General features: G+C 35.6%; 2 protein-coding genes across 22 annotated transcripts in view; both read right to left on the bottom strand.

Annotated features, from left to right (window-relative positions):
• The window catches only part of LOC136810698 (SCO-spondin-like), a 30553-nt gene extending 18016 nt beyond the window's left edge, over window positions 1-12537 (bottom strand). For 18 of the 21 annotated variants that reach the window (XM_067067290.1, XM_067067287.1, XM_067067280.1 and 15 more), the window contains exons 1-16: window positions 12374-12537; window positions 11214-11382; window positions 10457-10638; window positions 9982-10047; window positions 9572-9754; window positions 8107-8283; window positions 7020-7193; window positions 6062-6238; window positions 5388-5558; window positions 4854-5024; window positions 4180-4350; window positions 3673-3843; window positions 3181-3351; window positions 2428-2598; window positions 1507-1677; window positions 824-994 (exon numbers count right to left, since the gene is read on the bottom strand). In XM_067067290.1, the coding sequence (XP_066923391.1) occupies window positions 824-994; window positions 1507-1677; window positions 2428-2598; window positions 3181-3351; window positions 3673-3843; window positions 4180-4350; window positions 4854-5024; window positions 5388-5558; window positions 6062-6238; window positions 7020-7193; window positions 8107-8283; window positions 9572-9754; window positions 9982-10047; window positions 10457-10638; window positions 11214-11382; window positions 12374-12434 (2557 nt within the window). In that variant the 5' untranslated portion in view covers window positions 12435-12537. The remainder of the gene's footprint in view (window positions 1-823; window positions 995-1506; window positions 1678-2427; window positions 2599-3180; window positions 3352-3672; window positions 3844-4179; window positions 4351-4853; window positions 5025-5387; window positions 5559-6061; window positions 6239-7019; window positions 7194-8106; window positions 8284-9571; window positions 9755-9981; window positions 10048-10456; window positions 10639-11213; window positions 11383-12373) is intronic. The other 3 variants (XM_067067289.1, XM_067067277.1, XM_067067276.1) reach the window with 2 other exon arrangements.
• Window positions 12538-14097: 1560 nt separating this feature from the next.
• On the bottom strand, window positions 14098-20402 carry LOC136810769 (protein FAM133-like). Its single transcript, XM_067067371.1, has 10 exons — window positions 20382-20402; window positions 20182-20217; window positions 19710-19808; window positions 18988-19053; window positions 18350-18406; window positions 17398-17540; window positions 16658-16706; window positions 14934-15091; window positions 14554-14682; window positions 14098-14272 (listed from the first exon to the last, which is right to left on the bottom strand). Exons 1-10 carry the CDS (start codon window positions 20400-20402, stop codon window positions 14218-14220), a joined length of 813 nt encoding a protein of 270 aa, XP_066923472.1. The 3' UTR covers window positions 14098-14217.
• Between the last annotated feature and the right edge of the window lie 627 nt (window positions 20403-21029).

Raw genomic sequence — 21029 nt, 5'->3', positions numbered from 1 at the left:
TGATATTCGATTCCTATTTGACACGGATCTCTCAGAACCTTCCTCCATATAAATAGATACGATGCGAGGTGCGCAAGGAGGTCAGTTTTTGGATGGTGACTAGCCAGAGAGCTGGGTACTAGCTAATACTTTGCATTATTACACAAACTGGACGACTTAAATTAACTGAAAATCGGACCGGTCTTGGTACGGTATTACGAGCGGTCTAATAGCAGTCAAGTTTTTGTTTTAGATTGGCCTTTAGACCTTATATAAAATCTGATTTCAAACGGTCCTGACCGCTCGTAGACACTCATGGATGCACGTTTTACCAGTCCGGGCCGTTCATTAGTGTTTGTTAATGACGATTACATCAAACAAATTGTTTTAAAAAGGATGTCGACCGGTTAATCGAGCCTGGTTATGGACCGGATGCATTGAAATGACCGGCCTTTTTGTACTATTTGACCAGTAATTTTACCGGCCCTTAAAAGACTGTCTAAATACCGGTCCGATTTTCAGGTGTACTCAAAATTGCTTTGGGACAAACACGTATACAAAACATATTTCCTGTAATAAACCCAAACAAATAACTAAATCTTTCACTCGTCCGTGTCATTCCGACTATGTCATGGATAAATGCCATATTCTTTAAGAGAGTTTAGGGCAGAAATGGCTCATTGAAAAAGTCTTTGCCATGGCAGATTAAGAGTGCATTGTCCGGGCAACTTTCCCTTGTCAGGGGATCAATATCGGATTTTTGGTTATATAATGGCATACATGGATTCCCTTTTTGTTTATTTAGTGATAGAAACATATGAATCAAGTAGAAGCGTGAATATACCTGGGCATTCTTTGACTTTGCATTGTTTTTCTTCAATAGTAGCTCCTTGACATTGTTTTCCACCATGAGCAGGTGAAGGATTTGTACATGTTCGTTTTCTTGTCATTAAACCATCTCCACATGGTTCTGAACATTCAGAATACGATGACCATGAACTATAACCTCCATCAACTGAAATGAAAGAAAAGCAATAATGAGATTTTGTTACTTTCTCTAAAGAACGCGTCATTACTTCAAATGACCAATTAGTGAAGTATCTTATAGAAACTCCAGCTCACTCCTTAATGTCTGCTAGGTTGGTGATCTTTGCAGGACTTTACAAGGTGACCCAAAAAAAGTATCGAGTCGTACCACTTCTATAAAAAGAAGGTTCTTGTGTGTGTTTCACTAAATTTGCAATGTTTATCAAAGTTTCTCTCTTTGTCATATAAACTGTCACAAGACATCTTTTATGAATAACTTTTACAAAAAAACAATTCCCAATAACTTTAACGTCATGAAAATTGTAAAGAAAGTTACTTCTTTTTAATCATAATGACTATTGTAAAAACAATTATTGTGTTGGTATACTGTATATTTTCTTACATTTTGTTAAACACACGTAACAACCTTCTACTCAGAATCATGTTCGAATTCGATACTTTTTTTTCCGGACACCCTGTATTGTCAAACAAATGTCAAACCTGGACATTCTTTCAATTTGCATTCTTGATATTCTTCCACATCACCATCACATTCTTTTCCATTATGAGCAGGTGGTGGGTTGGTGCATGAACGGGTTCGTGATTGCATACCATCGCCACACGATGTTGAACATTGACCGAAGGGTGTCCATTGGGTGAGCCCACCATCAACTACAAAAATACAGATTAATGTTCAAAGAAAGAAGTCACATAATGAAACTGATTTTGGTTTGATATAATTACAAATTTCTTCTCCTGATACCTTCGGTTGGGGCAATTTTACCCAAAACATTATTAAGAGTACTAGTTAACCAACAATATTGCCAAGACATTGTGGTTCCAACAATATTCCAGACATTGTGGTGTGCTGAGACACTTAGGATGTTCTACACCTGCAAGGACATCCGTTCTCCCGTGTAGTTCGAGTGTCGTGGTATACACCATGGCTCGGCAGCTCGCATCTGCAGGGTTACAATGTCTGCTTGCGCTGTGATTCCTACTCCATTGTGGGTAGGACCCATTCCGATGCATCGGAGGGCATATCTATCTATCTATTGCCAAACAATGAATGCATATCTGTCTATATAATATATAAGTTACTTACTACTTCCCATCCTCCGAAAGTACAATTCCGAAAGTAGAAGTTAAATTACAAATTTCTTCTCCTTGCTCTAGGAGTAGTCTCTTTAAGTTTATACACCTCACTCTCTCTCCTTATCTGATAAAATTTAAGGCCCCTAATATAATTTTGCAGGATATTTTGAGATATTTTGATATTTATGAGTCCCATACTATATGGCCATAACGCTTTCAAGCTGTAATTATATGCATGGATTCCCTTTAGTTTATTTATTGATCGAAACATATGTATTGTATGTCCCTTTGAATATGATTACTACAATACTGGACAACATGACTAACCTGGACATTCTTTGACTTTGCATTGTCTTGATTCTTTGGTGTTTCCAACACATTCTTTACCACCATGAGCTGGTGAAGGGTTTGTACATGATCGTGTTCTCTCTTGTGTTCCATCACCACATGTTCGAGAGCAAGCTGTGAATGGTGACCAGTTGGTGAACCCACCGTCAACTAAATAAGATTTTTGAAGAAATTTTGAATTTCAGAATCAGTTTTTTTATGTGGAGTTTTCATGTATCAAACTCGTACGGGGGGAACATAAATTTGTTCGAGTTAAGAAAATATTTAGTTATAGAGTAAGGTTAAAAAGGCATTGTTAACTGGAGGAACAATAAGACTGAGTTGAGATTCGAGCCATAGAGGTTCGAAATACGAAGACTCCACTGTATACATACATGGTCCGCCTGACACACACAACACTGTTTCAACTTGCGTCCAACGTTTATATTAGTTTGATTTTACTACTATATATATTGTGTCAGATGGATGTTGGCAAACTCAGTTGTTGAAATATCAAGAATTCATACATTGCAGTTTTATTGTCTAAGTAAGTAAGTATATTAATCTGGTGGCTGCAGGCGTAACCGGGAGTGAGGGAGTCCAATCAGGGTTGCTTTTTGCGTTAAAATTATGATTTATACGACAAGGGACTATTTGGGTCGGGTGTCCCTTTCCAAACCCTTTTCATTTCTTAATACACTATTGCAAAACAAAATTAAAAACAAGAACCAGAAAGAATCATTGCATGCATACCTGGGCATTCTTTCACTTTGCAGGCTCTGGATTGAATATTATCTCCCAAACAATTATCTCCATCATGTTGAGGAGCAGGGTTGTCACAGCGACGTGATCGCGTTTGATTTCCGAAGCCACAACTAGCTGAACATTCTGAATATTTTGTGAATGGACCCCATTGACCATCGACTAGAAAAGAAAGACTCAATTAGATAAAGATCCAGTAAAATAAGAATTATTATGAGGAAATACCTTCACAGCATTTAAAATATGTTCATTGACGTCACGCAATGAACTCGTTCACTTCGAGGTAATACTGAGGCAATTCATTCCTGACAGAATTTCCGAGAAGGGCTTTTGTTTTAATGGAACAGGTAATTTCTTAGATACGAGACGGGCTTAGTCAGTGACGTAATTGATAAAAAAGCCGTGATGCTGATCATTTGAAAGCGCTAAATCAGAACTAGAAGTCTTAAAAGTTTCAATAACTTTAGTTAAAAAAGACTTTACCGGGACAAGAGTTACTCGAGCATGGTTTTTCTTCTTCTTTAGGACCTTGGCAATCTTTACCACCATATTGTGGTGCAGGCCAATTACAAAGACGTGTTCTCTTCTGTACACCTCCTCCGCAAGTTTTCGAGCATTCTCCAAATTCACTCCAATCAGAATATCCTCCATCGACTATTGTTAAACAAATAAATCATGTAAACAAATAATTATTTTTGATAAACCTTTTTGTTTCTAGAAATCAAAAACAAAATGTAAGGAAAAAGTGCTCTTTGCATTTTCCATGATGAAACTTCTTAATGCATGTATAGAATTTATTTTGACTTGAAAAGGCAAAGTTACACAATAGTACGTAGCCAAAAAAGCGACTACACTTAAAAACCACGAATCATCTGAATCAACGACCGCAGTCAGCAGGCACACAACGTTGTTTCAACATTTATCTAACGCTATATGGACGTTGCGGACATTAGATAAACGTTGGGTACTGGGGAAGAGAAATTAACTTACTGGGGCATGGTTTGAGGAAGCAATCTTTTTGTTCATTAAGATCGCCATCACATTCTTTTCCATTATGAGCAGGTGGTGGATTGGTGCATGAGCGTGATCGTGATTGCACTCCTTTACCACACGTTTTCGAACATTGACCGAAAATACTCCAAGAAGATAGTCCTCCATCAACTGCAAAAGTGGAAATGAATAAGGTGTTGTATAAAAGTAGACGTGAGTATTTTCGTTGGAGACAAGAAAAACTTTCTGCAAGTAAAGCTGTGACCAGAGTCGGATGTGATCCAAGGTTCCTATTTCGATAGTTTGTGAAAGTGTGTGGAAGTGTGTCCATTCTTGAAGTCGACTAGTTCGCCACGTATTTTTGTATTTAGGTTGAACGTGATCGAATTTCAAAACATTTGAATCTACCCGAAGGTAGGGGAGTGTGTCCTTTTCACCGTTTTTTGTGATACCCGCAAAGAAGCCATTGATGTGTTTAACCTTTGCCTAACGACAAATAGCGCTAAATCACTAGTGGACAAGAAAAGTAGATCTAGCGTGGGTACCACTTTTCAAAAAGAACTTCGAGCAAAATATTTCGCTTGGCCGGAAATGAGAAGCTGCATCCAATGTTTATATAAAGCTCATTGGGCATACCAAAGCATACCGTAAACATAAAAAGCTATTTAACAAACCTGGGCAATCGATGACTTTGCATTTTTGTTCATCAAGAACTGGACCGTTGCATTCATCACCGCCGTGTTGTGGTTCCGGATTCGTACATGACCGGGTTCGTGATTTGACTCCCTCTCCGCATGTTTTTGAACAAGCGGAAAACAAAGACCATTGTGTGAAGGCACCGTTGACTGAAATGGAAAGCAAGAAGAATGTCATGGATCTCAAGTTTACTTACAATCCCTCTCAAGCGAAACGTCAAAACAACTAACAACTTCCATAATCAAAGAACGTCAGATGTTTTGTACACTAAAAGAACGCTATGTTGATAGTTTTGCGCAAGCTATATTTTGCGTGAGTGTGACCGTGTGACTGTAAAATACTTCATCAAGCAAGCTAAGGGAGACGGCGTAAACAAATACAACTAGGCCTTTGTAACACTGTTGATTTTGAACTAAGATAATGTCTCGATTGTGTTGGGTAACATAAGGAGAAGTGGAGTGGAAATATGTTTCTTCTTCAGTTTCAAGTGTTTCTATTGATTCTTTACATACCTGGGCATTCTTCCACTTTGCAGGCTCTTGATTGAATACTATCTCCCAAACAATTATCTCCACCATGTTGAGGAGCAGGGTTGTCACACCGACGTGATCGCGTTTGATTTCCGAATCCACAACTAGCTGAACATTCTGAGTATTTTGTGAATGGACCCCATTGACCATCAACTAGAAAAAAAAACGTTGAAAAATTGAGGGAAGAAGTTTTGGAAGCTGTCCAGGAAAGTATAGATCATGGTTTTAAGTTTTAAGCACCCCTGAAAGTAGATTAGAGGTTATTATTCCCCTTTCTGTAGACCTTTTGTATCTTTCAAAATATACTTAATGATGAAAATTATTTCACTGATGGAAAACAGTAAGCCAACTAGAGGAGTATCTCTCGGTGAATGTGTATATAATATAATATAAGAATATAAGATAACTCAAACCATTTGCTTTTTTAGAAGTAAAGTTTTTACAAGATCTGCGACAAAGGTTTTCTCTCCACATAACGAAGTGGTATGGCACAGCCTTTAAACTTTCAGCAAGGAGTAATCAGAATCTGGGCAGAGATTACGGTAAAAATGTGCTCAGTTATCAGGTATACGAAGCGCTGTCTAGCTTTTTACTACTCTCTTAACATATTTATAACTGAATGTATATTCTGAGGTTCATACATAAAATTAGTATACCTGGGCATTCTTTAAGTTTGCAAGATTTTCCTTCAACCTGAACAGCACCATCAGCACAAATTTTCCCACCATGCATTGGTATTGGGTTGGTGCAGTTTCGTGATCTTGTCTGTGTACCAAGGCCACATAAGGAAGAACAAGGTCCAAACATTGACCATTCTGTGTAGCCACCGTCGACTGTAAAGAAAAGCAAAAAAACATGAACAGTGTGAACAAAAAAACACGTTCATTAGCGAGTTTATATGTACCTTATCGGGGAAAAAATGTCGGGGGAAAGTGACGAAAATTTTGAGGGGGTGACGAAATTTTTCCCCGACGAAATATTTCCCGAATATTTTATCACCCGACCAAAACTTGCACCCGATTTTTTTTATCCCCGACCAAAACATTTACCCGAAGTTTCATAACGCAACCAAATTTCAAATCAAATTTTTTTACACCTTTATTTACCGAAATTTGTGCTCTAAACGTCGAATTACAAGATCTATTTTGAAGGAAACCATTTCTTTTGGACAGTTTAGTCGGGGGAAAGTGACAAATTTGAAATTTTGGTCGGAGAAAAGTGACGAATTTGAAATTTTGGTCGGGGGAAAGTGCCGACAATGCCTCTAAGTGACGAAATTTTTCCAGAAGGTAATCAAAAAACTTCACAGTGATATTTTGTAAAGAGAAAAGTCCTTAGTACGGTAACGAACAGATTTAACTATAACATAGCTATTCAGTCGAGAGTACCACTATAGCAGACCTTTTATAAAATCCAGAACATGGAACCTTTACGAGTAGGGCTAAGAATCATGTTAACATATTAAGTAGCGTTTAAAACCTAAATAACAGTCTGAAAGACATATCACAACCTGTGACATCGCGTAGATTACTTTCCAAGAATGTCTTTATATTGTAATGATGAAATAGACCAATGGGTAAAATATGCGATTCTTTTTTAGTCTAATTAACATACCTGGGCATAGCTTGGGAGCATTACATTTAACAGTTCTCTTTCTGTCTCCTTCGCAGTCATTGCCGCCATGGGCAGGGGCGGGATTGGTGCACGTTCTGGTCTGTGTTGCTTCACCTTCACCGCAGGTCACAGAACAAGATGACGGAGTACTCCATTCGCTCAGCCCACCGTTTACTGGAAGTAAAGAAATGATTAAGTAAATGTTTAAGCCGGTTTTCCATTGAGTGTATTTTCCGCGCCGGATGATTTTTTTTGAGCTGAACTTCCATCTTGACGTCATTCTGAAAAAGATTTTAATATTCTATTTTCAGCGTACCACTGCAATGACTTCCCTTGAATTTGATTTTCCTCTTTATAGGCCATATTTTCAGATCATGTTCACACGTTACTGTTCCTTTTCGCTCCAGTATGATTTTCGTTACGGATCGAGTGTGCTCATATTGGTTTTGGAACGATTCGGAGCAAGAAAACGGAGCAGTTCCGTTCCGATGAAAAAAGTGGAGCGAAATCGTTTCGATCTGTTTTGCTTTGTAACGTCTTCTTTTTTGACGTTTCGAATTTTGACGCTCACACTTGTTTCGGAATCGTTTTACAGCAAATAATGATAAAAGAATATGTTGCATTCGTTGCGACAGAATCACAACAGAAACAGGGAAATATGGAATTCTCTAAATGTTATAAAGGTTTAGCGCAGCAGGCGGTTTTTTACTTATTCTTACTTTTCGAATAACTGGATAGTACTTTTCAAGGTTTTTAACGATTTTTTAAAGTTTTCAAGGTTTTTCCAAGAAAATTGATAGTTTTCAAGGTTTTCAAGGTTGGGTGGTTCATTTTCAAGGTTTCCAAGGTTTTCAAGGTCCCGTAGACACCCTGTTTTATTTCGGAACGAAACGGAACCGTAACGTCTGAACATGGTCTCACAGTCGAAATGTTCGTTCTTTTAAACATAAGTTTTGAATGAGCTTGATTAAATCTCTGAGCTTGGATTCACAACCTGTGACCAGTTTTAATTTCATTCACATATTAACAAGGAGTTGTCTTTAACTAAAAAAGGACTTGGCAGGTTCTTCTTCAACAAAAACATTACCTGGACATTCTTTAGGTCTGCACGGCTTAGCTTCAATTTCAATTGCACCATCTGAACACATTTTGCCGCCATGTTCAGGGCGTGGGTTGGTGCAATATCTAGATCTCTTCATTACTCCAATACCACAAGATACTGAACATTGTTCAAACATCGACCATTGTGTGTACCCTCCGTCAACTACAAAGCATCATGGGAAAGATTTATTTAAACAAAATGTTCAGAAAAAAATTCAAACCAGTCAACTACAAGGCATTATGGGAAAGATTTATTTAAATCAAAATTCAGAAAAAAATTCAAACCAGTCAACTACAAGGCATTATGGGAAAGATTTATTTAAATCAAAATGTTCAGAAAAAATTCAAACCAGTCAACTACAAGGCATTATGGGAAAGATTTATTTAAATCAAAATGTTCAGAAAAAAATTCAAACCAGTCAACTACAAGGCATTATGGGAAAGATTTATTTAAATCAAAATGTTCAGAAAAAAATTCAAACCAGTCAACTACAAGGCATTATGGGAAAGATTTATTTAAATCAAAATGTTCAGAAAAAAATTCAAACCAGTCAACTACAAGGCATTATGGGAAAGATTTATTTAAATCAAAATGTTCAGAAAAAAATTCAAACCAGTCAACTACAAGGCATTGTGGGAAAGATTTATTTAAATCAAAATGTTCAGAAAAAATTCAAACCAGTCAACTACAAGGCATTATGGGAAAGATTTGTTTAAATCAAAATGTTCAGAAAAAAAAATCAAACCAGTCAACTACAAGGCATTATGGGAAAGATTTGTTTAAATCAAAATGTTCAGAGAAAAATTCAAACCAGTCAACTAGAAGGCATTATGGGAGAAATTATCTAAAACGCTCGAATAGCAATTTCAAAACATTGTGTGTGACTTCCGTCAAGCATTATATTTTTTTTATTAGAACGTCTTAATTTGTGTATGAGCGTGGATGTGCTTATGTTTTGACAGGAAATGTATTGCAATTGGAGAAGTCTTCATTGAAAAGCTCAAAAAGATGTTTCAAAATACACAACTTCGGTCGACTAAGGTATACAGTAAAGAGAGGGTCGCATTTTTCTTAAATCGCAGTCAGAACTGACCAGCAAGAAATTGCTAAAATCCTTATTTCATCACCATATGACCCTTTTAACACCGAAATACCGTCACACTGTTAAACCCGTAGATCCTCCTTTATCTAATGCTGAGCGGTTGGATATAATTTATATGATTTCCAGTATCAGTGTTCTCATTTTGAAGCAGATTGGAAAGCTATTTTTCACATTATTTCATACACCCGTATGAAAAAGTATTGATTTATTAGTGTTTTAGTAATGTCAGTATCAGTTGTAATAACAGTGAGCCATAATCTAAAGTTTACATTAGAACGCCATGAGCCTAATACATCAAAGTAGATTCAAATTTCAATTTCTAATTTAAGATTTCAATCAGCCACTTACTTGGACAATCAGCTAATTTGCATTCTCTCGTCTCTGTGTTTGGTCCAAGACCAGTGCAATCTTTCCCGTTTCCTTTGGGCATTGGATTGGTGCAAGTTCTTTCACGGATTGAGACACCAATACCACATGTTAAAGAACATTTAGAAAATTCCGTCCATTCAGTATATCCACCATTCACAGATGCTATAGAAAACGAAGAAAGAAAGGCTTTAAATGAATGAGTTTCCACTTCCAGTAGTGTAGGTAAATTTCCCAACCAGGAGATTAACGGACACCATCGGGAAAACGGGTTAAGTGTCCGTTGATTAAAAGTATCCACATTTTAGAGTGTCAATTTATTAGAGGTTTTACTGTATCAGGTTTCGATATTTGTGCTTATCTTTAAAGACCTGGGTAAACAAATGACTTACTGTCACTCTCATCAGTGATCAAGTACATGTATTCTGCGAATTCTTGACCGACACATTCTGTGCCTCCTAAAAAATCGAAAGGAAAAAAGATCATTAATTCGAAACACATAATGTTTATTGGGCTATTCCAGAAAAAGTCTGTACCCCCTATGTTAAGGAAGTGTGACATTCAGGGTGGTCTGGAAAATAAAAATATAAAAATAAAAAAATCCAGGAGGGTCTGGTTTTTTGAGTGTAATAATCCAGGGTGGTCAGTAAAAATGACACTGTTTCTGACTGTTTGCTTCAGAATCATTATCAATCAATATACAAAGTTTTTTTAAAAGAAGAAATTATATAGTAGGATATAGAAAACTGCACAAAAATACTCACAAAAAAGGTGAAAATAAGCACATTTAAAAAACAATTTTGGGCTTAAAACTCAAAAAGTTTTAACAACGTGCGGAATATATTTCAAATATTTCAAAAATGTTACCTGAATGATCAGTGCACTGCTGATAATCCACATTGGCACATTTAGTGGACGCGCCATGACCTTTTGTGACAAGTTCGTCAAGGGCGTTCGTGTCTTTACCGCCCCAACACTCGCCCCAATAACGAATGGCGAAATATCGTAATTGTTGTTTCTTCGCAATCTCATGGCATTCACACGCCAAGCTGAAAAGTAGGAAAGTTATCATTAACTTTGCCTTTTGTATTACAATGAAATGAATACAGTCGCTCTCATGTTGTCTTCTGACCAGCCACCAGAACCGTTGGAAAACCAACAGATCCGGCAGGAAAATTATATAATCATAAAATTACAGACCAAAATATATAACCTTTAACGGGGAAATTATACACATTTTTTATAAGAACAAACAATGTAAGAAAATAAGGCTTCGATGGCCAATTGATTACATTTTAAGGTTTTGCGGACTCTAAAACACCGACTTCCTAGGAAATCGCAAAAAAAAACTTACAAAATTATGAAAATATTGTGCCATACACGTTTTTTATAAGAACAAACTATATAAGAACAAAAGGCTTCGATGTTCCAAATGTTAAGAACAAGTTAAGAACATTTTCAAGGCTTTGCAGACTCTAAAACACCCAATGTCTTAAAAAAATGGGTAAAAATGCTCGAAAAATGGCAAAAATAAGAACACATTTTTCGGCTTAAAACTCAGAAAGTTAAGAACATCCGAAGGCTTCAAAAATCTTTTGATGTTTTTATAAAAAACAACGTGTACCTGTGTAGAGAAGCTTTGAAATTTGCCCAATCGATCAATGTTCCATTGTAATATGAACTGGTTTCATCACGGTATGTCAAGAGAGGGATTTTGGAGATGGTGTGTGCTTGACTGAAACAACCAATCTTCTTGTACGTTCGTTTACATTGTACGAAATTGTGTTTGTTGGCTAGAAAAAAGAAAAACGTTGATTACTTTAAAGGAGATAATTTCCGCGTTTTTTCGTGAATTCAAAATTCGGCCATTTTGTCATTAGAAAAATTGAAAAATCCCTAAGAAAATGAAAGAAATGTGTCCAAAATAGACTAAAACCGTGAAAATCAATTCCTTTCGTAATGCAATTTTTTCGAGCTTTCTTTCGGCCGCAAAAATTAGTTTCCACTTAAATTGGTTACTCTTAAAAGGGATTCAGCCAAATTTTATTTACCAAAGCTAAGATCATTCGTTGAATTGAAACTTCTGAATTAAGTCTTACAAAATCAACTCTCATTCTTTTGAAACAAAGTTTGATATCTTTAACCCTTTAAAAGTGCGAATGTCGTATATATCAGGCCTTCATCAGGGCGCAATACTAAGTTTGAGTTAGAAATCTTCATTTTTGGTCTAACTCGAAGTAATTGGATTGGGTTTCATGGTTAAGCAAGAAAAAATCAAAAGTGAGTCTTTCCAGCGAGATTTTAAGCTAAAAAGTAAAAAAAATCCACTTTTTTAAGATTTTGACCGTTTTTTGACCATGTTTGGTCAACGAGTGATACAAGAACCTCCAAATTTGGCCCTGCTTGATTCTGTCCTCCAGTGAATTAATTTTAAGTTTTACCACTGGGCACCTTTCTATCATTCAAGTAGGTCCGCGCAGCGAACCAAACTGCTTTAATTCCTCTAACCTAACCCCCCCCCCTTTACCGCCGCCCAACCTGCACTTCCTAAATCGGGTGGCGCCGAAGGCGCATAAAAAAAGAGGAGACTCTAAGCTTTCCAATAAACTATAAACGAGCTTCTTACTCTTTCTAGATCCGGAGATATAAGCCTTTAAGGTTTGAACTAGCGACTTTCTTTAAAAAACTTAGAGAAAAATGACCGTGGCACTTAAAGGGTTAAGATTTTGAAAATAATCAGGCAAAAAAAAAATGGGAAGAAACCCCATAAGCTAACAAACATACCTTCAGCATAACTTAGTGCCATAAAACCAAGAACGATTATGAAAATGGACTGGAAGTCCATGTTTTTCTTAACAAAAATATCTTTCCCTTGAGTATGAGTACCGATAAATTTCTTCAATTTTGTGGTGACCACCTTTTCAAGGAGTGGTACCTGTTAGAATGAAGCTCCATCTTCTCACCTGCATGCCTTTTCAAGCAAATCCAATGACACCAATAACTATGGCAAGGTTCAACAGCACAACGGTGGAGGGTGATGGTTACCATATCCCTTCAATACGCGTTTTTTACTAGAATATCTAAAAAGCTTTCGGGTGTTCTTAAATTTTTGAGTTTTTAACCTAGAAATATTCTTATTTTAATTGTTTTATGAGTATTTTTTTGCAGTTTTATAAGAAATTTGATCTTTATGAGTCTACATAGTGATTTAATGTTCTTAACTTGTTCTTAATATTTTGGCCATGGAAGCCTTATATTCTTATAGTGTTTGTTCTTATAAAAATGTGAATAAACTGGACACTCTACCGTATGGCATATTGATTCAATTTTAGAATTTTTCTCAAGAATTAATTTTTAGGAAGTTTGCTTTTTGATTAAACAACAAGGTAATGTCATTGCATTTGAAATAAAAAAGCATTCATTGAAGTTCTGTTTGTCATTGCATGCCCACAGGTGCAATTCCAAAGGATTTGATATGATCTTGATAAAATCAACATTAAAGAAAAAGTTGGGGGAAAAATATGAGGGCAAAAAGGATAAATTTTCCTGTAAATTTCCCAAAATATTCTGGAAAGACTGAAAAGGAGATTCAAACCAAACCTCATTAAATGATTTTATTAAATTGGTTGCTTTTTTAACTTTAAAAGTAAGAGTTTCTGACACGAGACATACATTTATATCTCCTAGAAGATGGTGTGGTATTTTCAGAGATTTTGATGGACTAAAATTATCAAAAATAAAATAAAATTCAATTTTTGGCAAAATATAAACAGCTGAAATTACTGACAAAAGAAAAAACTTCACGTGTAGCTCTGATATAAGTTTTAGTCCACACTGAACAGGTGTAAATGAAAAATATAATACACATTTTTATAAGAACAAACTATTCGTATTTATTCGTATTATGCTCTGTTCTTATAAACATAAGGCTTCCATTGTCAACATATTAAGAACAAGTTAAAAACATTTTGAGTCTTTCAAAACTCTAAAATATCCGATTTCTTAAAATGGAGAAAAATACTTATAAAACGGCGAAAGAAATTTTAGGGCGGAAACTTAAAAACATAAAAACATCCGAAGGCATTTATTGTGAATTTCGTCTGAATAATTCCATGAAAAAACTTAAGGAACAATTTTCACCTTAGTAATTTCGTAAAGTTTGTATGGTATAACGTTTCAGCTTTTCAGCTTTAGCTTTTGAAACCTTAAATTAATACAAAATCAAATAGATACCTTAAGGGAAGAAATTTTTGCGGAAAGAAATTTCGCAGTTCACAGCTCAAAATTCGGAAGTTTCGCAGAATTTAATTTCGCGGTTGAGAGGAATTTTTGTTTAAAATATGGCTTATTTTGCCCCAAAAATATCAATTCTATAGATGATTTTTTAATATTCTTTCGTTTCGTGGATTTGTCAAAACACCGCGAAATTAAATTCCGTGAAAATTTGTTCAGTGAAAATTTCTTCTCTTAAGGTATCTGATGAAGTTCTGAAAGAGAACGAAAAAAAGTTGATTTTTATTTTTTAACCATATCTGTAAGAAAATATTTTTCTAAGAAATTGTGCGGGTGCTTAAAAAGTAATAGTTGTGCAGAGTTGAGTTTACAAAAAGCTTAGAAAGCTTTGATCATCATAAGTTATCAAGCAGCTCGTCAACTGAAACTTCACTGGATGTATTTCGTGAACTAAAAAAGAGTGAAAATAGAAAATGCACCTTGATGGTACCATCGTAAATACTAAAAAAGACATTGCACTATGGAAAGGACCGTGGAAAAAATGAGATTGCCGGCTTAATTTAATTACAATAGATCAAGCATCAAATCAAAAAAAAAATCGTAAACAATTCTTTTTTCTTATGACTGTGTGGAGAGGACCCGCAGCGCCCATGTTCTGTTCAACAACCAATAAAAAGCTGGATTTTAGTTTTCTCATATAGCTGAAAGATTCGAAAAAAGGTAAAATATACCTTCTTTCACTTCGTTGACTTGATCCTGTACCTGATGAAGATTTTTGAACGGAATTTGGTCTTGGAAGGGACGTGGTTCGAGGTAACACGCTGCTCACTGGTGTCTTTGGTTTGGTTGCACGCATGCGTCTATAAAATATATATCAGGGCTGAAAACTTACCTCAGAGTTACATGATCCTAATAATCTTCAGATGTAAATAAGCATATCAAAAGCATTCACTGCACCGTTATAATTTGGCTATGTTCGAAAATGTTCTAATATTTTCATCAAATTTCAGCATATATGTTCTTATAAACTGGTTTTTAATGAACAAAATCGTACAGTAAAAATGTTACGTTCGACTCTTCTTGCTAATAGAAAGTGAAATAAAAATCTCACTTTCGACTCCTTCTCGGCATGTCATCATCATCTCCAATGGAATCATCTAAACGAATTTTCTCTCCCTCCTTCGCAGTGTCTTTTTCATCCCCTCTCTCCTCCTTATTTGTTGTTCTCTCCTCTTCATCCGCATCTTCGTCTGTGCTCGAAAGTTTCCTCTGTAAGGTAAAACACAACCATGATTATAGAGGACTCTCGTTAATTCGAGCTTGAGGGAGGAATCTTAATAATATTTCGAATTACGGAGGGGTTCGAAAGTCTCCTCTGTAAGGTAAATAAAAACCATGATTATAGAGGACTCTCGTTAATTCGAACTTGAGGGAGGAATCTTAATAATATTTCGAATTACGGAGGGGTTCGAAAGTCTCCTCTGTAAGGTAAATAAAAACCATGATTATAGTAGACTCTCGCTAATTCGAGCTTGAGGGAGGAATTTTAATAATATTTCGAATTACGGAGGGATTCGAAAGTTTCCACTGCAAGGTAAATAAAAACCATGATTTTAGTGGACTCTCGCTAATTCGAGCTTGAGGGAGGAATCTTAATAATATTTCGAATTACAGAGGGATTCGAAAGTTTCCACTGCAAGGTAAATAAAAACCATGATTTTAGTGGACTCTCGCTAATTCGAGCTTGAGGGAGGAATCTTAATGATATTTCGAATTACGGAGGGGTTCGAAAGTCTCCTCTGTAAGGTAAAACACAACCATGATTATAGAGGACTCTCGTTAATTCGAGCTTGAGGGAGGAATCTTAATAATATTTCGAATTACGGAGGGATTCGAAAGTTTCCTCTGTAAGGTAAATAAAAACCATGATTATAGTAGACTCTCGTTAATAGATTTTATCGGAGTTTTTGATTTTTCTAAAAAAGTGATGCATTGTGGGATTGTTTCGAGTGTATTACAATAGAAATCTCTTAGGAATTCCTCAAGGGAATTCTATTGTAATACACTCGAAACAATCCCACAATGCATCGCTTTTTTAGAAAAATATAAAACTCCGATAAGGTCTATTCGAACTTGAGGGAGGAATCTTAATAATATTTCGAATTACGGAGAGATTCAAATTATAGAAAGAATTTAAAGCAGGAATCACCTTGACGGAGACAGAAAATAAATTCGAATTATAGAAACTTTCAACGAAAAGAAAATCGAATTAGAGAGAGTCCACTCTATATATGAATTGAAACAAAATAAAACGAAAGCAGATCCGAAATAAGACATCCTTGTTTGCATCATTTGTGTGTGTAACATTTTTAAGGTATATGGTATGTATCAAGGAACCAGGATGTCTTTCTTTCGGACTTGCTTCCTTTTTCGTTTAACTGAAGTTGTCAAGCTGGCCATTGTTATTATATAATTGACGATAACTCGACTTTAAGTAAACATCGAGTCTAAACTAGTCTAACGTGTATAGAAAGAAATTAGGAAACTGTCATCAACACACTAAGTACTACAGAAAAGTACAGGACAATGCAAAATTTAAGGGTAAAAACAAAGACAGAACGCATCTTATACATCATGCACATTCGAAAACTGACAAATTTGAAGGCATCCCTCAAAAGGGTGCTTGGATGTCCTTAAAGTGTTGAGCTGATTTCCTCACTCTTTCCAACAACCAAAATTGCGAATTCGACTGCGATCGAAATGGTTGATCGATAAAATTAAATGATGGTGTGGAAGTTTTTCCTAGAAAAGTGTTTCCTAAAAAATGGCTTTTACCTTTTTATTATGGTCTTTTATCGTTTGCTTTTCGTCATCTGTCTCCATGCTTAAAATGAGATAGCCATATTCATCAAAACATAAAACAATTTCTTTTAATATCAAATCTTTCAGCCATCAAAATCTACCTTAAGACGGTTAATTATGGCGGGTATTTAATTTGGCGATTGATCAATTTTGTAAAAATTGGCAGGGATTTAATTTGGCGAATTGGGAATTTGGAGACACTAAAATGGATGAAAGTTTACTATAAAATATACTCAAAAGGTTTGATTATTCACATAGTATTTGTTTGTTAAATTTAGTGGAGATTTAATTTGCGTGGGTAAAAGTGGGTGCGATGGTTGAAACCTTTTTGCATAGGTGCGTGGGTCAACTTTTTGCAAAAATCTGACCCACGTCTTGTTCTTTTTTCGACCTATGAATTTCATCTTAACAAAAAAGAGATATTTTATCAGAGAGTTTGAAGGCCCTTGTTTCAATTAATTCCCTTGAAAAGGGCGTCAAAATACGAATTCATGATATGCACCACTGTAATGACTTCACTAAATTATGCAACTTTTCTGTTGTTTTTCGTCCAATACGTCACTTTTTCTATTGTTTAAGTGACGTATTGGGTGGAAAATTTTAAAAGTTCTCAGAAGACTCTCCAGTGGTGCATGTCATAAATACTACACTTGTACCTTTAGTCAGGACACTACACTTTACTAAGTGAGTCAAAATAACAGTTTTAGTCTTACTCTTCATCTGACTCGACGAGGCGCCGTTTCGCATGCTTTTGTGGAATATTTGAAGATTTGTCACTACTACTACCACCACCAGATTCAATTGTCTTTTTCAATTCTCGTATCTTAGCTTTCTTCGAGTTTAATACCATGGAAAACTAAAAAAAGAACAAAATTCATTGGTTTATCATGAATTGACCTTTCAGCTACAGTTATTAATAACCAGAAGCTTTAATATTCATGGCTGGGTAAACTCATCTTCCTTTGCTAATCACAATTGTTTTTTACAGCTGATGCCATCTAATTCGATTTTAATGGGACCAAAAATTGTCTTCGAATTAGAGAATGATTCAAGTTACAGAGAGTTATTTAAACCACTTTTCAGCTGAGGGTACCAATAACTTAGTTCAAGTTACAGAAAGATTTGAATAAAAGAGGTTCGAATTAGAGTATTTTGATTGCAATTTGGATAATATTAATATATATCACACAAATTTCTCCAAGTTTTTTCTTTCAGCTGTTGTGAAAATACAAAAACGTGAAATCAAGGCTTTAAAAAGTCTCATTTCCTTCACACAAAAAGCTGGACAAAGTAGTCCAGGAACAATTTTGAAAACATCTCAGTGGCGGATCTAATCAAAATTTATGACGGGAAGTCTTCATTTCCTCATAAGGCTAGATTTAAAAAAATGTTGGTTTGCCGTCAGCCGACCGACTCATCTCTAAACTTGTCGACCTAAAAACTTTTATTTCTATTTCGACGAAGGGAATTTTTTCTTCTTCAACAATTACAAAATGTAGACGAAAATTCCATGAATGACCAAAATCCGATCGCCTGACCCACCTCCAAAATCTAGGGTTGGGTGACGGCAAACCAAGAATAGTCCAGCCTAATGACTAGCTAGAAGGAACACTCTCCACCATAAATTTTGAATCCCCCGTAGATCCGCCACTGTCAATGGATAACCTTTGTGTAAAGTTCTTGCTCCATATTGACATGTGTTTCTATGTGTTCTTTCAAGCGCTGTAAGAAAAATAATGGAGAGAGAGTTTCAATATCTCAATATGTAAACAGTGCCCTAGTTGGGGGGGGGGCTGGGTTAGTGACACCGCACCTGAGGGGAGAAATTTTGAACGTTTTAAGTTGAAGAAGACCAGAAAATGCACTCCAATTAAATTTTTTGTAGAGAAAAATCTATAATTGGTCAGAAAATAAATTAATCAAAATCCCTACTTCTCGTCGCTATAGCAATGAAGTGTGTGATGTGAGATGTTTTACAAGTGGCAGTTAAGTATTTCAAAGACACAACAAAATTCTATTTCATAAGAAGCTTTTCAAAAAATAATATGGGAAGCCTCATTACCCTTTAACAATCATACCCAGCAAAATCTATACCAAAAGTGCCCAAGTCATAAGGGCAGCGTCTGTTGATGGCCTAAAAGAGCACTTTTCTAGTAGCTTTCGACTGGAAAGACTGTTTTTAACAACATTTTAGTGATGAATAATTAATATCACGTGTCGAAAGGGGCAGCGTCTGGTGACTGGACACTAAAAGCGCATGAAATATTGCCTGATGCCCCTCTCGTATAAGCAAAGGTAAATACTTGAGTCATGTGTTCTTGTTCTTGAGATATTGTGTTGTTGACATTCCGAACTTTCTCAACTTCTTTCTGAAACACGAAAACATAAGCCAAATGATAAGCACCTGGTATATTGCAATGATTGTTAAACAAGCTCTTCCATGATTATAAACGCCAGGAGAAAGTCTAAAATAGTCAAGCCAACTATCTCTGAATCAATCAATAAGCCTGAATAAGCAAGGAAAATAATCTATAGGATTTTTTTTATCGGATTCTCGATATTTTATAGTGATCATCTAATTTTCCTGTCTAATAACTGTATTTTTAATCTTTTTTTTGGGGTACATCATAATCTTATCCTATCTTCACTTTATCCTCTCTTATAACAGTGGAATATCTATAACTCGAACACTCACAGGGAACACAGATTTGTTCGAGTTATGGAAAATTCAAGTTGTGGAGACTTGTTTAAAAGGCTTTGTTGCCTGAAGGGACCCGGAACCATGTCGGAGTTAAGTAGAGATTCGAGTTATAGAGGTTAGAGACTCTATTGTGTAAACTATCGCTTATTAATTTATTCGAATCTTTCTTTAACTCGAACTTGTTTCCAAGGAGAAACGCTCATAAAATACTTTCTATAAATCGAATCTCTCTGTAATTCGAACAAATAAGATTCCCTGTTTTTTCCCCCGACCCTCGAATTAGCGAGAGTCAACTGTGGCGATTCAATGATTTGAAAGACAAACCTTGTATTTGGCGAGTTCTGAAGTCAAATGATCCAACATTGAAACCAATCTTTGTGATGAATTTTCACTTCGTTTCAAAGGTACACTTCCAAGTTGAAACTAAAATTTGAAAAGGAAATGAATATGATTGGACATCATAGAAGGGGGTGAAATTTGTAATGTACTGAGGTATACGTTATTTTATACGAACTTCGAAATTTTGAAGTTTTCGGATATTCTTAACTTTTTGAATTTTAATAAATCTCAAAATGTTAATGTTCTTATTTTTACCATTTTTATACAATTTTAATATCTTTGTCAATTTCCTGAGAATTAGATGAGTCCGCAAAGCCTTAAAAGTATACTCAACTTGTTCTTGATATTTTGGCTCTCACTCAAAGCCCCATCAAATGGTTTGTCCTCATAAAGGCGTGATGAGGCTGTGGACGAGACTATAAACCCCTTTCATAAATAAAATGATAATTGGACCTACCTTAAATCCGCCATCGACAACTTGTTTTAAAACCAACTAGAAAAAACATTGAATACACATTCCTTTAAGAAATGCCAAAATTTTCCCCTAAATATTATACAATAATTTGGCTAGGTAATTTGATTTACTTGTAAATGCAGTGGTCAGAAGTGTACATACGTGTAGAGTGCTATAATCACATTCTTAAAGGAGATCTTTACATCAATCCCACAATGTACCATACCTTGGAGGTAGTTTCATCGGATTCAGTCAATTGATACTCAAAGTCTTGAACGTCTTTTGAAGCTAAACATTGTGCCAGAAGGTTTTCCAATTTCTTTGTAGTCATATCAAGACCTTTAGCCATTTGTATGATGTCCCTCTGTGGCACTGTATAAAATATATAAAATCGTTTTTTTTTCTTTTTGAGGATCCCAATAGAAATAAAGAGCAAATTTAGGCCCGGCGAAATAACCGTAAAAGTGGAGGGGTTAAAGACTGAAAAGGAGATAGAATTCGCCACGAATTGGAGAAAAACAAGTGATACTTTTATGTTATGGACCTACCTGGTTATGCATTTAACACATATAATTGATATCTACGTGAGCATGGCCGTTAAACAATCATTTAGAACACAAATAGTGACGATCTATTAAAATTAGTCGCTTGTTTCTTAAAAAAAAAAAACGTTTAGAAACCAAAATTTCATGCTCTTGAAATATTCTTTCATATTCAAGACTTTGTGAGCAAAAAAAATCCATCTCATCAAAAACAATGATCCAATAAGTCCAAAAAACCCTTTTTTCAGCCGTTTTTTGCCCAAATTTGCCCAAAAACATTTTTTTTCGAAAATCGGACTCTGTCAAATT

Source organism: Clytia hemisphaerica, unplaced genomic scaffold (genome assembly GCF_902728285.1).
Source record: "Clytia hemisphaerica strain Z4C2 unplaced genomic scaffold, Clytia hemisphaerica genome assembly, whole genome shotgun sequence".
Lineage (NCBI taxonomy): Eukaryota > Metazoa > Cnidaria > Hydrozoa > Leptothecata > Clytiidae > Clytia > Clytia hemisphaerica.
The sequence above is the reverse complement of the archived record's forward strand: the minus strand, read 5'-3'. Positions and strand labels throughout refer to the sequence as shown.

Bases quoted from the DNA above. Each gene is read 5' to 3' on its own strand.
- LOC136810769 (XM_067067371.1), bottom strand. From the start codon at position 20,402: ATGGTACATTGTGGGATTGAT. The intron at 18,407-18,987 runs GTATTTACCTTT...TTTTTCTTACAG, and splicing joins AACAAGAACACATGACTCAA to CGCTTGAAAGAACACATAGA. The intron at 15,092-16,657 runs GTAAAAGCCATT...TTTACCTTACAG, and splicing joins TAAAAGACCATAATAAAAAG to AGGAAACTTTCGAGCACAGA.